At 50.6% G+C, this 16,053-nt stretch overlaps 1 protein-coding gene across 4 annotated transcripts in view; it reads right to left on the bottom strand.

Annotated features, from left to right (window-relative positions):
• Positions 1 to 1,136: 1,136 nt before the first annotated feature.
• The window catches only part of RAI2 (retinoic acid induced 2), a 59,626-nt gene continuing 44,709 nt past the window's right edge, over positions 1,137 to 16,053 (bottom strand). For 2 of the 4 annotated variants that reach the window (XM_058714688.1, XM_058714687.1), the window contains exon 2: positions 1,137 to 3,100. In XM_058714688.1, coding sequence (XP_058570671.1) covers positions 1,505 to 3,076 — 1,572 coding nt within the window. In that variant the 5' untranslated portion in view covers positions 3,077 to 3,100 and the 3' untranslated portion in view covers positions 1,137 to 1,504. The remainder of the gene's footprint in view (positions 3,101 to 16,053) is intronic. The other 2 variants (XM_058714689.1, XM_058714690.1) reach the window with 2 other exon arrangements.

Consider the following 16,053-nt stretch of genomic DNA (forward strand, 5'->3'; position numbering starts at 1 on the left):
ACAGTCTCGCAACTGCTTTTCCTCCTGTTCATGTTCACGGTAACAGCTGGATACATACTAATTGCAAGAAGTGAAAGAAAGAGCTCTAAGTTTAAAAGCAGGCATGCCATCACCAGTCTGTCGCCAGCACAGTTTCAGACACAAGTGCGATGTGCCGCCTAGCAGATCTAGCTTAAATGTACACTCAAACTGCCTCATTTGCAGGGGTGGCTTTGTGCTGTCGGGGAAGAGCCACGGGCTGTTCCCTTCTTCCAGGTGCCTCGCTTTCGTCCACGGAGAGATGGCTCAGCCAGTGTTTTTCAGCCTCGGCACCATTGACGTTTGGGCCGGATCATCTGCTGTTGTGGGGGGTCCCGTGCCTGTGAGATGTTCAGCAATGCCCTCCGTCCCTACCCACCAGAGGCCAGGAGCATCCTCCCCAGCTGTGACAGCCGAAAGTGTCTCCCGGCAGTGCCAGATGTTCCCTGGGGAGGCACCGTCACCCCCAGTTGAGAACCGCTGGCCTAAACTAAGGAGGAGCGACTTTCTCTTCCCTTCCCAACCCCACTCCCAAGCATCTCTATCCCAAGCCAGGAACGTTTATGGGGCATCTCCTGATCCACCAGCAAAGGACTTACCTCTCGTTCTGAGGGGTCTTCAGTAATACTTTTGGCTTGCAAGACTTTCAGTCATTCAGAACAATGCTGTTACTGCCTTTGAAAAGAAGGTCCTCTCCAGCTAAATTCTGAGGGGGGGGGGTGGGGAGGAAGCAGGTAAATTTTCCTTTTAGACACATTTGTCGGTTTTGGTCTACAGAAGGCTCAGACGCAGAATTCTCCACACCCAGGGTCTACGTCAACTGGAAAGGGCCTCGGGTGCTTGAAACTCACCTCCCCACCTCTTCCTTCTCTGTGCCACATTTTTACAAATGAAGAAAGCAACGTTTAGAGGGGAAAGTGACTGGCTCCAGGCCGTACATATTCCTAGTCTTCTTTTAATGGTGGCATAGGCCAATATAATTCTTCTTTGCCCCATACGCCTGGAGAGCTTAGGTCTCAAAACACAAAGAACTTGTAGCGCTTTACAAGCAACAGTTTTGGCCAAACCACACCAGTTAAGGAATGCAAATTTACAAAATGATAGAATGCTGCAACCAATTAGTGCAAACAAACATTTATTGTGAAATATTCATCCTACCCTTTATTAGGTATTACATCATCAAAGCACTTTGTGGCAATGAAAATAGCTTTTTTACCCCTCTGATTCACCCAATATTCCATTAAAGCTGCAAAAAATGTGCAATCTGCTTGAAAAATAGGTTGCTCTTATTTACTCATTTGTGAAAAGTCAAAAATTAAAAAAGAAAACAATACTAGCTTACAGGGCCTCTAGAGCCAATTCGCCTTCCCGCTTCCCAACTACTCCCCAAAATAATTAACAAAGATAATTTGTTTTAAATGCCTTTTTATAAAACCAATGCACCTTTCCCCATATTATAATCATAAAAATTTTAAAAAGCCATTATTTACTTTCTTGGAAAAAAGGTGGCCAGCCGTTGTTTTTTGATCGGGAGCATGTGTATTTCCTGGGAGTTCACTTTCTTTAACTTTATGCTCCTGTTTTTGACGGGTTTCCTAAGGGGCTCTGTGCTTCCCATGGGCTCTTCTCCTTGGCTATTGATGTCATAGCCCTGAAGCACGGAGTCTTCTCTTTTGAAGGAGAAGTTTTTGGTGGACACGCCCGAGAGGCCTTTGATCTTGCCGCAGAAGATGGCAGGCACGGCGTCTTCCACCGAGACGATAACCTTGGCGGCCTGGGACTCGCTCACGATCTCCATGTGATTTTCAGCCTTGACCTCGCCACTGGGCTGGCCGGGCTGGCCGGGCAGCTGGGCGGGGTTGCTGCCGCCCGCGTGGCTATCCATCACAGCCGAGGCCCCGTGTGCTGTGGCAGGGGCAAAGGGCACTTCCATGCCGCCGGCGTGACCTGGGCTGTCCACTGAGCTGCTGCTGTCATACAGTGTCTCAACGGGAGGCTCAGATTTTCGGTGGGCTGCCAGCGACAGGTCCAGGACCGCATCTTCCTGGCATACGGGGGGACTGGCTTCGCCAGCCTTAAGCCAGGGCACCGACTTCATGGACAGATCCAGGGCCTCGTTCTCACTCCCCATCTTGATGACCGTGTGGCGGCTAAGCTGGAAGTACTCCCTCGGCTGCAGGATATCGAAGGGCTTCAGTTCCTCCTTCTCCAGAGGGCTAGGGGTGCCTTTGAAGGGGTGTAGGCCGAAGGAAGATGGCGGCTTGGGGAAAGCGGAGCTGAGCTTGGATTCGGGACTCTGAGGCACGGGGATGGGGATGGGGATGGGGACGGGCACGGGCAAGGGGACGATCACAGGGTAGGGTACCAGGAGGGTGGCCGGAGGGACCAGGGGGGACAGGGGGGAGTTAAAGGGCTGGGGGGGCACAGGCGCGTATCCAGGAGGAGGCTGACAGGGTGGGGGGCCGAGAGCGCCCTGCGAGGGGAACAAATTCTGGAGCACAGCTTCAAACGGCAACGTGGGCTCCTGTGGCCGGCTGGGGATCCGCAGGTCCAGGAGCTGCGGTCGGGCCTCGGGGTCCTCGGCTCCCTGGAACAGGTTGTTGTGGATAGCACTGGAGGAGCACGGGGCCTCCTGCGGCAGGACCAGAGGGGAGTTGAGGTGCTGGAAGACGTGCTGCTCCAGCACCACCGGCAGCTGCACGGGGCCCTGCGTGGTCATGACATAGGCCGCATGGCCGTTAGGGTTGAGCTCGGGCGCAGGGCTTCCCTCCACCTGCATGTGAATGGGCATCACCACCGGGCTCTCCCCGAGGCACAGGGGCTGCAGCACAGTGGCCGCCACCTTCAGAGCCATGCCGCCCTGAGACTCGGCTGGGGGGTTCAGGATGGATGGGGCCGGCACGGTCACCAGGGCCTTCTTTACCAGGTCGGTGGAGTTGATGTTCCAGGCCTCGGTGGTGATCAGCTGGGCCATGCCATTCTCCAGTCTGTTATTGGCCAAGGCGGGAGAGGAGTCAGTCATGTCCATGGAGAGGTTCTGGGACTGCAGATCGTCCATCACTCGGCTCTGATGCCACTGGGCCTGCAAGGCAAAATCACAACATGAACCTTCCGTCAGAGACCACTTACAATTGCCTTAAGTGCTCTCTCCACGTCTTTCAAGAGTCTCCATATCTTAGTGAGCCACAGAGCACACCCGTCCCTCTATGTACACATACATGCTATAGATATTGCCTAATATATACAAACACACCCAAGTGATCAGCTGTGCATGGAGAGGCCCAATTTAACAGACGACTAAGCTATAAACACAGATGATGTAATGACTAAACAGCCGAGAGAGGTTAAACAGAGTATTTCTAAGCCTAATACTCAGCTTATATGTTTAGTTTTCGCCAAACACAAAGTTCCATTCCACATTGCCATTGGGACGGTCAAGATACGTGGAGACTTGACTTGCTCACACGCAAATGGGCGGCAAAGACTTACTTTACCTCAAAAACAAAATAAGGTCCTGTCACATTAGAACATTCTAAGAAAGTGGAAACAGGACATCCCACTTACAGAAAGCATCTTAAAAACTCTTTCAAGCAATCGTTCTTCCCGAAGAGGCTCGATGAAAAGAACAGCAGTGCGTTTTCACAAGGATCGGCACAGTTGTCTCACGGGCTTCCTCTGACCAATGCTATCTCCTTCCCTCCCCATAACAGGCAAACCCTCCCCACGGAGCCAGGTGGAGACAGGATAACTGCACGAATGCTCACAGGGTCCAGTGTCGCTTTCCCTAATCAGCAACTCTGCGTGACCCGTGACCTCCCCTAACTTCTTCTAGTTGTCAAGAGGGGACGTCGCTGATTCTAGGGCTGGGGAAATGGAACACCTGTTGGAAGCAAACGTCTTCCACGGGGAGATACTCTTCACTGATATCCCTGGCACCCCTGACGGCCTCCTGAGAGGCCCAAGGAACCCAGCACGGGTGCTTCCTGGAGGAAGCAGGGCTGCAGCTGCGATACGACTCTCCATGGAAACGCGTCCATATTTAGCCTCGTTACCATGGAGAAGGCAGGCACCATGTCTAACTCAGGGATCTGTGCAGCCCTGGAGTCTGCTTGGGCTCAATAATAATTCAATAATCCTCAGGCTTGCCGGGCAGGCCTTGGGCAACTCAGATTCTCGACCTCACCTGTTGGAGCTGTTGTAGACTTTAGTCCCACGGTCATCTCGCGTCCTCCTCTCCTCACCCCCAAATTACCAACACACCATCCACAACCCGTAGGACAGCCCGCCTGGCACACCATAGGAGTAGAAATAAACAAACAAGGCCTCGCTACAGGAAGGCAGCTTTAACAAATGAACAACCGTGTGATATTTCCAGACAATCGAAATGTGTCAAATGCATAGAACAAGGAGTTTCTCTGAAGCAGGAGGAAGGGCAGCAAGCAGAAGGATGCTGTGCACACAACTTTGGGGAGAAGGACTCGCTGGTAATGCCCTCAGCAGGGTGCACAGTGGTGCCTCTGACGGAGGGCTCCACAGCCCAGCACCCTAGGGGCAGGGTATCCTCTGGAAACCAGGAGGTGACCCAGAGTGCTGGCCAATGATGCCTTTAGGGCAGAGTAGGGAGGCAGCCCAAGCCAGGGCAGTTGCGGGGGCCTGCCCCAACCGAAGGGTCCTGGTTTTTCCTGAGAGGAATGTTCCCTGATTTAGCCCAGAAAATATCACTTGTTCACTCATTCCTTCACGCACGCATTCATTCATTCACTCATTCAACCCACTGATTGGCTGAACGCTTACTGCACACCAGCACTTTGCTGGGGGCTGGAGATGCTGTTGTGAGCCTGACAGACAAGGTTCCTGCTTTAGTGGAGATTACAGTTCAGTGGTGCACACGTCTTTCCACGGACAGAGATCTGCTAGCGTGAGAAGGCATCAAAGTTACGTCAGGAGAGGCATCAACATCAGCAGGACGAAGCTTTGGTGGCCACTTGGTCACGGCCCTGTAAAGGACCTGAGAACCTAGGATCTCCTCCAGAAGGGTCTGCCCTGTCCCTCCCAGTGGCCAAGACTCTCAGGGAGGGGTGAGCAAAGGCTAAAGGGAAGCTGGGGAGGCGCCGGGGAGGACAAGGATGGCAATGGGAAGAGAAGGCACCCACAGTCACCCATCTGAGGTGGCTTCTGATGGCCTTCGAGGTGACTACTGGGAGAGGTCAAGACATGTTCTGTGCCATCTTTGGGCTTCCTGTGAGTTGAAGACTGCTTGCATTTAAGGGGCTGCACCTATCTGCCCTTCTGGACAAGAGAGCCTCCCCTCCCCGGCCCACACTCGCCTCTGCCTCTTTCGCACACCCCTGCCCCGTCCCAGGCAGAGAAGGCAGACTTCTCAGGGCTTCTTCCCCCGGCTCTTGGTCCACAACTTAGCTCAGGTGCCAGCTCTCACCTCTTCCTGCCAACCTCACTCCTTTCTTGCCTGGCCCTGGTTCTAGGCCTCCCACTCCCCCAGAACCTTCTGGTTCAGAGTGTGAGGAGGGGACCTCGCCAGGACAGGGGGCCCCTGTTCGTTTCACAGATGGCCAGAGCCAAAATGGACTGGGCATTTACCATGTGCCGGGCCTCTGCCAAGAATGCTCAGAACTTTCCACGCATTACTTCACTTAATCCTCAGAACAACCCTATGAGGAGGGGCCTATAATTATGCCCATTTTGCTGATGAGAAAACTGATTCCATAGGAAGTTTAGGTGACTAGGATAAGGGACACTGATGGTGGGATTCGAGTTCAGGGCTAATCCCAGGCTTCTTTTCCCAGTGGAAGCTGTGAGGGCCACACTCGTTCGTGCATTTTGTTTCTCGGCAAGAACAGTGCTCTCCAGCTGCCTGTTCAACACCGAGTGCATGTGCCTGCAGAGCTGTGTAAAGGAGAGCACTCGAGCATGAGATTTCTTCAAGGTGGTGGCCAAGTCCTTTCCAGAAAGTCATCGAACTGTTTGCTTATTCTCTTTTGTCTACCAGGACCCTCCTCTGTCCCTCTCACCGGGGAAGGAGCCGAAGGGTCACCAGAGTTCCTGTCTTTGGGGAGGACAGCCCCCATGGGGCGCCCCATGACTACTTTGGCCAAGTAGTCAGGCAGGTCCACGGCTGTCATGTGGGAGGAGGGGGAAGTGACATTGGGCCCACGCTTCCATTCCGCTTTGCCCCAGCCCTGCTCCCGGAGCTTTGAGTCCCCCAGGGGGAGATCTAAGGGTCTCCCTGTAGCTCACAGGTGCTGAGATGCCCGCCCACCCACCTGACATCTGTCTCAGAAAGGCTGAGGCCGAGAGGATGCAGGCCTTCTTGCCCTGCACTAGAGCTCCTGTCTTCGGGCAGTAGGCCTTGTGAGCACCCCCGGTCGCTTCCCTAGGGCCACTGGCCTGCTGAGATGAGGCTGGTATTCGGCTACACGGGCAAAGGAAACGGTAGCCCTACCTTCATCATGCACCCTCCTGCCTCCCAGAAAGGTTCTTCTCTTTCTCTTTGCTCCCCTTCCCCTTGTCACTCACCCTGCCGGTGGGTGCCCCAACTCTGGGTCAGCCGCCGGGGGGGCCTGAGCACCCCCAGTGCAGGCAGAGTAAGTGGAGCCGCTGTAGGAGCCAGTGCCGGAAGCCCCAGCAATGACCCTCACTCACAAGCAGCTTGTAAGATGAGAGTTCACAGGGCAAGTCTCTATCCCTTCCCCAGGACGAGTGAGAAACGAGCTGACTGGAGAGAAGGCAGAGAGCTGTCCTCCCTTCCCTGCTGATTAGCATGGGGCAGCAGGTGTGCTGAGGAACTCTACAAATCAGGAAGTATCCTAGGAGCCACCAACTAATGCTCAAGCTAAGGGGCACGATGGCTTCAGAGGGGACAGGGAATGTTTTGTTCAGGTTTTTCAAAACATCTTCTGCAAATGGGTTTAAATCAGGTCACCCATCTGTCTTGCCTACACCCGTGATGATGGGGGGAATGGGGGGAATGGGGGAAGGGTATGGGCCAGGGTTGGTAAATGCAGTGTGGCCGGATGGGGAGTGGGCAATTTGGATCTGTGGGTCACTATCAATCTCTTGGCCCTTGGCCAGCTGCTAGAGCTTAAAGGTTGGGGTCCACCCCAGTATAGGCCATGCGGCCCCCAGCTGGAGACTCTGGGGGAAATGCCTCGGGGCCCAGGGCAAGTGAGGGGGTGAGGAGAGGCTGTCTGGGGCAGTACTTGGGCTCAGCGACCTGGGGGATCACAGAACCGTTATACGGAGCCCTCGTCTAGCTACCGACCTAAGTCGGGGCAGCTTCTCCCTGGGATCTGTGTCTCAGCCTGGAGCCCTCTTGGGCCTCTGTGTCACCCGACCAACTCCTTCCTGCTCTTCTGTCAGACTCTGCGGTTTCCTCCTCTCAGATCTCGTCCCCACCTCACTGAGCTCCCACACAGCACCCCAACTTGCCCTTGTCTAGTCCTGAGCCTTCTCCTCACATTGGGATTGCCTGCTCACTCATTTCTCCAGGAGGGAGGGGCTGTCTCACTGCCGCATCTTTCTATCCGCCTCTGGGGAATGGCAGGCGCTCAGGAAACACTTTCTGAGCGAACGGGTGTCCGAATGAGCGTCTAGGCCTTCCTTGAGTCTGGCTTCTACCCAGCCTCCGGTGCAGGCTCACCGTTTACGGAACCATGGCACGCACATCAAGGCTGGAAGGGGTGGTCAAGGTCACATCTCCATCCCCTTCCTGATTCTACTTACAGATGAGGAAACCGTGACCCAGAGAGTCTGACCCAAATTTTGCCTGAGACCAGTTATTACCAAGGTCACCATGCTCGCACTGGGACAAAAGTAGAGGGTCAGGCCCCACTGGCACCATGGAGGGTAACGTGACAGCCACCCACCTTCACCAGCCGGGGGCATGTGAATGAATCCACCCTGGGTTCCGGTGTTTCTCTGATGCACCCAGGAAAAAACCAAAGTGAAGCTTCCTGTGTGCTGTTTTCCTTATAAGGAGGTACATTCTCGAAGAAGCAGACCTGGGGCCTAACTCCGGGACAGTCAGTTAGGGACCAGCACCACATCCGTGCCCCACCAGGTGCCGCTGCAAAAGCCATGCCTGCCTTGCAGGCCTGCTCCTCCAGAGCGCCGCACAAAGCACTCGCATCACCCTATGGGCCTCCTTGCACATTGACATTTTTATAATAAGGATTCGTTTATGGCTTAATTTAAAAAGTGAAAACACTTGAGCGCTCAGATAACTCAGACTATTCTCTGGGTCCTAGAGTCCATCTATTTCCTCATTATGGGCATTTATCACTGAGTCTCTCTCTCTCTCTCTCTCTCTCTCTCTCTCTCTCTCTCTCTCACTCTCCCATAGGCCAGTCCCCTCACTCCTAATGCCCTCAGCCATATCCCAAATGACGCCAGGGCCCCCTGAAGAGCCTGCACCAACTCGAACTGAAGGAACTTCAAACGTGGCTGTGAACTCCCCACTGACCCAAGACGGAGTCTCAAGACCAGCTCAGGTCTAGTCTGGTTTCTGAGCAGAGAATTTGGAAAAAACCCTGGAGCACTCCAGGAGTGTCCTTGAGAGGCCCAAATCATCTTCTAGGGAGAGGCTTAATTTTATTTTGTGACTTTAGAGCACTTTTACCACAGAAACAACTATCAAGATGATCACAAGGCCCTGGTCCGCAGAGCCCAGTGGCCCTGAGCAAACCCTTTACGGCTGGGGACCCAGGCACGAGGGGCAGAGATTACCTCATAGCAACTCAAACCTGAGGGGCACGACCTGAGGTCACCGGAAGGCAAGCCCAGCCTCAGGGGAAGCGATCTTAGGGAGCCTGGGCTGCACTGGGCAGACTCCACGCCCGGGCCCCGGCCCTGCCCTTGCTCCTGAGTATGCCCCCTTCAGCCCCAAGAGCGGGCAGATGTGACCTGCTCTCCTCTTCCACTGAAATAAGCCTCATCTAGATTTTTCTATCAAGATGAATTTCTTCCTCCACAACATTCATTTAAAAATATATATCTTGATAATTCTCTCAAGATACATATTGTCCAACTGTAAAATATCGACAGCTTTGATTTTTACGGGGCCTGTAGGCAGTTATCAATTACTTCAGGTCAAAATAGGATATCCCATGTGCTCACGGCTCAAAGCGGGATCCCCGAAGCAGCTGCAGCATCATCTCCGGGAACTGGCTAGAAATGCAGGCTCTCGGGTCCCACCTCAGGTCTCCTGCATCAGAATCCGTACCTTGACAGGCTCTCCTGGGTGCTTTGTGCACACGCATGTTAAAGTCTGACGAGTTCGGGCTTAACACTGGTTCCCGAACTTGGCCGCCCATTAGAATCCCTTGGGAGCTTTTAAAAACTATGGATGTCTGGCTCCCCCCACCCTGACTCTGATTTAATTGGTCTGGGGTGCAACTGGGGCTCTGGGGGTTTAAGAAATCCCCTAGGTGATTCTACCGTGCAGTCAGGTTGGGAACTCTTAATTCAGAGGCCAGAGGATGAGGCAGCTGGTTGGCCAACCTTCCCAGTGGCTGATCTGACTTCGTGCTTCACAGGAAAAACTAAAGCCATCAACCCAAGCTCCCCCAACCTCTCCCCAGATCTCATGGCGTTTCCCCATGTCCCCTTGCTCCGGGGAAAAGGTGACACATCTCTCCCTTTTGGAAGGCTGACTTGGCAGAGAACTGTGCTAAGAATTCTGCCCCTCCATCTATTCTGAGTCTGTTTTCTGCTTTCCATCCAGCACTTTAACCACACCAATGATTGACAATTCTGTATAAAAATCCCCAGCCACTTCCCAGGAGTTAAATGAGCAATGCATAAGTTTCGTCCATTAACACAACGTGGATGTGCTTTCACCGTTCAGGACCTGATATGCACTAAATATCTAAGAAGTAATGCCAGCTAGGTAAAAAAAAAAAAAAAAAAAAAAATGGTTTTGCTCTTCCCATAGGGTGTAATACTTGTTAGTTACTTGTCCCAGTGATTCCATTTTCTGAGCTTTAAACACCAGCACAGGGCTATTCTACTGAAACCGTGAACACAACTGTCAAGTGAATGTGTTCCCAAATTAGTGAAAATATGGAGAATACACAAAATAGTTGCCCACCTTAGAGGTGATTGCCTTTTATATCCAGGGACCCACACAACCCTCCAAAAGAAATATGACCACCCAGGTGAGCTTTGGAAATCAGTTCCCTGACATGTTATCTCATTTATGAAAACATTGGTGGTCTCATGGTTCAGGACTGAGTATCCCCTTCATCTAGATGGCCAGAGGCTGTGGGCATTTATGCAGAGAGCACAGACTGCAACTCTTGGCTCTCACACGATCTTGGTGAAACCTGGCAGAGGTGGGTGAGTCAGGAGGGGCTAGCAGGGCGCCCAAGCATCATTGACACCAGGGGACTGCGAGGTCTTCCCGGGAGCAGGGGAAGGTCACCATAAAACTTATTTAGGGTCATTATGCCTCCTCATCTATCGTTTTTATTCCCATTTTTCTATTCTATAGCATATGTAACAAATAAATATAAGTAGATGCATAATTTTGTGTCTGTTGCCCTGGGGGAGTGTGCAAAAATTATTTTCTAGTAGGAGTGCAAGAACAAAAACGTTGCAACTCAGCAGGAGAGATGATGATGTTCCAGTAGAGCACAAGAGGGATCTGGGAGACTGGCGGGGGTGGGGAGCATCGTGGGTTTGCCTTACCTCCTTCTTTGCCCAGGTGGAGAATGTCATATGTCTTTGTATTTATGGTCTCATTTCATACTCCCAGTTACCTCTAGCCTGCCCCCAGGGATGGATGGTGGACCTTGGGCCATGCAGGACTGCATGAGGGCTAGAACGGGAACTGTATTCACATCCATTCATTTATTTGTTCTTTCAAAAACTATCTGAGCACCTACTGTGTGCTAGGCATGTACTTCCCATTTCTCTGCCCTGGTACTGTTTTCTCCATAGGCTTGTTGCCTTCTCTCTTGGCTCAATTCCCAAAGTATTAACCAACTGATACTCTCCCAGGATTATCTGCCTCTACTAGGGCTCCTTCAAGGCCCACGTTTCCTGCAGGGGTAAAGCAGGAAGTCTCTAGAGGAAGAACCCCCGTCCCGAGACAGCAGTGGGAAGAGATGTTAAGGCAAGGACCTCTCTAAAGTAGAGAAGAAATGCTTATTTTCTAGAAACTACAAGGAAAGAAGATTCCTCCTGGGGTCTTGGTGGATCATGGGAAAATATCCTGAAGAGCGGCTATTGGTAGCAGGGGACACTCACCTAGACAGTGGGCTGTGACAGTCAGTGAGCGTCTGTCCCTGCATTTGGTCAAGGTCCACAGCCTTCTGCAGGACACAGAAAACCCCAAACACCCTCAGGTGCTAGTGCCTGAGTGGCCATCTTGTGCAGGAGCACAGGTCACGTTTAAGGTCTCAGGCCAGGGTCTATCTTCTTAAAACACTGTGATTTTTGGAGATTTTTTTTTTTTTTTTGGCAATAAAGAAACCTCTGAAATATGAAACAAAGAAGGGGGAAAACCTGCCTCTGGAAGAGAAAATACTTCTAATTAGATTGAGATACAAAGGTTAAATTTTTGTTCTGGGAAAAGGACTGTTTATAATCCCGTGTCATTAGCAGGACATTTTCCAGAGACTAGTGTGCCAGAAATAGACCCTTTGAGGGGTCACTGGAAGGAAGGGGTGTAGATTTGTGAAGTCAAAGGACTGGAGTTCAGATTTTCCCTTTCTCCTAATGCATGTGAGCCCCTCGACAGCCATCAGCACAGAAAGAGTGCCAGCCTCAGCCTGGGCACTGGGCCCCCCATGACAGTGGTCACAAGGTACAAGCTTTGAACTCAGACAGGCCTAGAATCAAATTTCAGCTCTGCCTAGCTTTGCTAGCTGTGTGGCCTTGGGCAAGTTAGTTCTAAGTCTCAGTTTCCCTCTCTGTAAAACAGGGATTACAGACCTGAGGTGGCTGTAACGACTGAAGGAAATAATCCAGGTAAAGTACTTGGCATCATGCCTGGCACGTGGAATGTACTCGACAAAACATGGCTATCGCCACCACCACCATCGTCGTCGGCATCATCACCGTTGCCACCTCGTTACTGGCATCACTGTCATCATTATCAGATCCACTGCTCGTATTTCCTCTGAGCATCTTAAATAGCATTGCTGATGCTCCCGATGGGTTTGTACATTAAGCTCCTAAGTTAAAACCCTGTTTGTTCAAAGGTTCGTTTTCAAATCAGCTGCAAGGAACTAGGAAGGCATTTAATGTAGAATATTATATACCTTATGGTGAGGTCTCCACAAATATTCACTTGCCCCCCAACATAGCTGAAACACAGAACGCTTGCAGTGAAAATAGAAAACAACACTGTCCCACTATTGGAAATGAGAGACCATGGGAAAACAACTAAATACAAAAATCTATTTCTCATTCAGGCAGATAGGCTAGGGGAGAAAGGGGAGGTGGCCAGAGCCTTTTGTAGCTTGAATATGGACTCATCAGCATTTACTGCTGATTGGCTATGATGTATAATTTCACTTTAGGTCCTAGGGATTTCTTTCCCTCCGGCCCAAGGACCTAAGCAGCCCTCCTCTCCTGTTTATCAACTGGATTAGGGTCATTTTGTCACTCAGAAGAGGAACAAAAACAAAGAAAGGGTGGAATAGCCAAGGAAGAGGGTTAAGGACAAGAGGGAGAGGGAAAGTAAAGGGATTTTCTGAGGTAACTGGGCAAGAATTAAAGGAAAGAAGGGGGGGAGACCATTTAAAAGTATGTGTAGGTCCAAATCAGAAAAAGGTTGCTCAGCTGGAAGAGAGAAGACACTGAGAAACTGGGTAACACTGAGAAAAGCACTGACTGTTATTCATCTGGCCACAAGGGGGCGCTTTGAGCTACAACAGCTTGGTTGCTGTGCAGAGTGGTGCAGGCAGAGGTGGGAGTGGAGATTCTCAGGAGGATGAGGGCGTGAAGAAGATAAGAAATTGTTCACCAGCACTAGAAGTACAAAAGGAGGGTGATCCAAATTTGGGGAAATCTCCCAAGCTTTTAAAACCACCAAGCGCATTCACTTATGAGTTGGCTGGGCTGTCAGTCCTAGAAAAAAAAAAAAAAAAAAACCACATAGATTTATCTTCCCTGGATGCCTGAGATTCATTTTTGCCTACTCCTCACCCTTCCTTAGATGGTCAGAATTGGGTTTCCCCCATCAAAACTGAGTTTTCCAGAAAGAAGGTGATAAAATCATTCTCACTGAGGTCTATGACTGATAGGTTTAAGGATTATGTTTCCTTTATTGGTATAATAAACATAATTCAATCAGTGGACAAAGTTATGGACAAAGAAATAAAACTCTAATCTAGAGGTGTCAGATAGCAATCATGGGAAGGATCTTACTGTCTTGAAATCTCTCCATAGAAACAAGAACATACAACTATGGCCAGGATTGCTGGCTCCACTAAAAGCCATTTGAGGAGCTCCTGGATGGCTCAGTCGGTTGAGCTTCTGCTCAGGTCATGATCCTGTGTTCATGGGTTCGAGCCCCGCATCAGGCTCTATGCTGACAGCTCAGAACGCAGAGCCTGTTTTGGATTCTGTGTCTCCCTCTCTCTCTGCCCCTCCCCCACTTGCACTCTGTCTCTCTCTCTCTCTCAAGGATAAATAAACATTAAAAATTAAAAAAAAAGGCATTTGAGGTTCAAAAACAGTGGTGGGATGTGCCCTCAACCTCTAAGCACTCAGAATTAAGTGAAGAAGTGAATGTGAGTCACTTATTCATTCCTTTATAGACTCAGTCAACAAATGCTTACTGTTCACTCACAGGAACCTCATGAGTATGTGCTTCCTGAATACAGAGATTTTAGCAGTGTCCAAAGTTGTCCTTACTTCGTGGTACAGGGGGGCCCTGCTGCTGAACTGGCTACCTTTTGAAACTCTGGTTTCTGTCTTACCAGATTTCCATGCAGAAGTTAGTGGCTCTCAAAGGACTGTGTCCCCATGTATGATGTGCTACAGCAGTGCTAAAGCCACAAGGGAAACTTAATGACCATCACCAGTGGTGATGGATATGGTGAGGGGGGGTGCTGTTCGGTTTTGATGAACTCAACCAGCTAGATTGCTCCGTAAACAGACTGATTTGCCTGGAAGTAGTTTGTTTGGGAGAAGATCCCAGAAAATACCAGTAGAGGAGTGAAGCGGCGAGACGGCAAAGAGAAGGAAGGCAATTTATCAACTAAGTTACCAATGAGGGCAACTAGGGCTCGATTCTACTGGGGATGCTGGGAGGCAGGGGAAAACATATGCCTCGGAGTCAGGGTGTTTATTCACCAACTCCCATCCATCACAGGTCAAGGGTTGCTCCTGGATGGTGTGTTAATTCCTTGGTGCTTTGAACTAGCCCAGCAAGCGGGCCTACTATGCTCCTGAGGGAAAAAACATGTCCTCTAGAATAGTCACAGCTATTTGCAGTAGGTGGCCTTCGGCATATAGAGGCCAATCTGAGGGGACATGGGGGCAGGGGACAAACCACGTCTGCTACACCAGCCATGCCCTGGAAAGTTGCAGTGTTTATTATGTGAAGACCCAAATGTCACCAATTCAGGCCACCATGGCCAGGTGTTTCCCGAATGGGTGACACTTTCTATGACCCTGTGAAGAAGACCCTCTGTGCTGATGACAATCTCTAGGCCACAGAGGAATCAGCTCATGAGAAGCTGTTTGGAGATCTCATAAAGAGCCTAGCACACAAGAAGGCCACAGATAGCTCTCTTTGCAAAAGCAAAATGGTCCAGAGGTGGTGAGTTTGGCCAATGTGTTCCTTTGCTAGAATATGACTGGGGCCCTCGGGAAAGTTGTTTTAATCCTATTTGTGCTGGCTGGAATGCTAGATGTTCCTGCAATGAGTCACAGAGGGAGTTTCTCTTCTGGTGATCCTGCGTTCCAACTCAGGGACCAAAAAACAATAAATAAACAAAGGCCACTTCACTTCATCAGCTGCATACTACCTAAAAATAAAAATAATAACAGCCTTGACCTGAGAAGTACACAGACAATGGGGGAAGAAGAGGGTGGGGAATGCTCATCTTTTAAACATGGAGCCTTCTTTCTGGAATTCTGTTTGTCAGAAGCGTCCCTCTGCCTGGAGGCGAGTTCTTTCAAGAGCAGAACAACACACTGCAGAATCTTAGGGCTGCTCAGCCTTTTGAAGTCCTATAAATTCACTATATTTATCTTAAAGCAAGTATTGTGACTGCAGCTAATATAGCATAAACAAGGCAAAGGTGGGATGGGGGGAGGAAGAACTGCTGCATAACATCTGGTTAGTTGACAATGAAGATTATAGGTGTTATTTCCTAGTTTCTTTCAGGAAAGACTTCTTCTGGAATGCATGTGTTTACACACACACACACACACACACACACACACACACACACACACACACACACGGCACAGTGGGTGAGTAGCAATGAGGCCACTTGTTGTCCCTCTAACTCTCAAACCAGAATTCATGTCGAATTTACTTGGTCCTCACCTAGTCCACCTCAGGGTTCCAGTCATCACAGCTTTGCCTCGCCCCACCGGTCAGATTTCAACAGAGGAGATAGTGGAATGGGGTGGAGAGTTCCAGAAGTGCAGGAGAAAAGGTCCAAGAGGAAAGGTGTGTGGGGCCTGGCCAGGGCTGGAGCTCAGGGCTCGTGAGGGCTTGAGGGAGAGACGGGGTGCTGTGAACCTGAGCGGGCATCTGGCTCTTCCACAGGATGTGAAAAGTTGCCTTATACCCCCCCGGGACTGCCACCTCAACCTCCACTACTTTGAGGTCTTCACAGGTCCCAATGAGCACCATGCCATGATTCAGTAGGGAGACCATGAGGTTGGGAGGGGGAGAGAAAGAAAATTAATTTGCAGGGCTTTTCTAGTTCTTTCTCTCCTCCTCTATGTCTATTTCTCTGTCTTTCTCCCCGTACCTCCCCCCCGATACACACACGCTCACAAGATGATATTAATAAACTATTTACTAAGCATTTACCTCTGTGCCAGGCA

This window comes from Neofelis nebulosa, chromosome X (assembly GCF_028018385.1).
Source record: "Neofelis nebulosa isolate mNeoNeb1 chromosome X, mNeoNeb1.pri, whole genome shotgun sequence".
Lineage (NCBI taxonomy): Eukaryota > Metazoa > Chordata > Mammalia > Carnivora > Felidae > Neofelis > Neofelis nebulosa.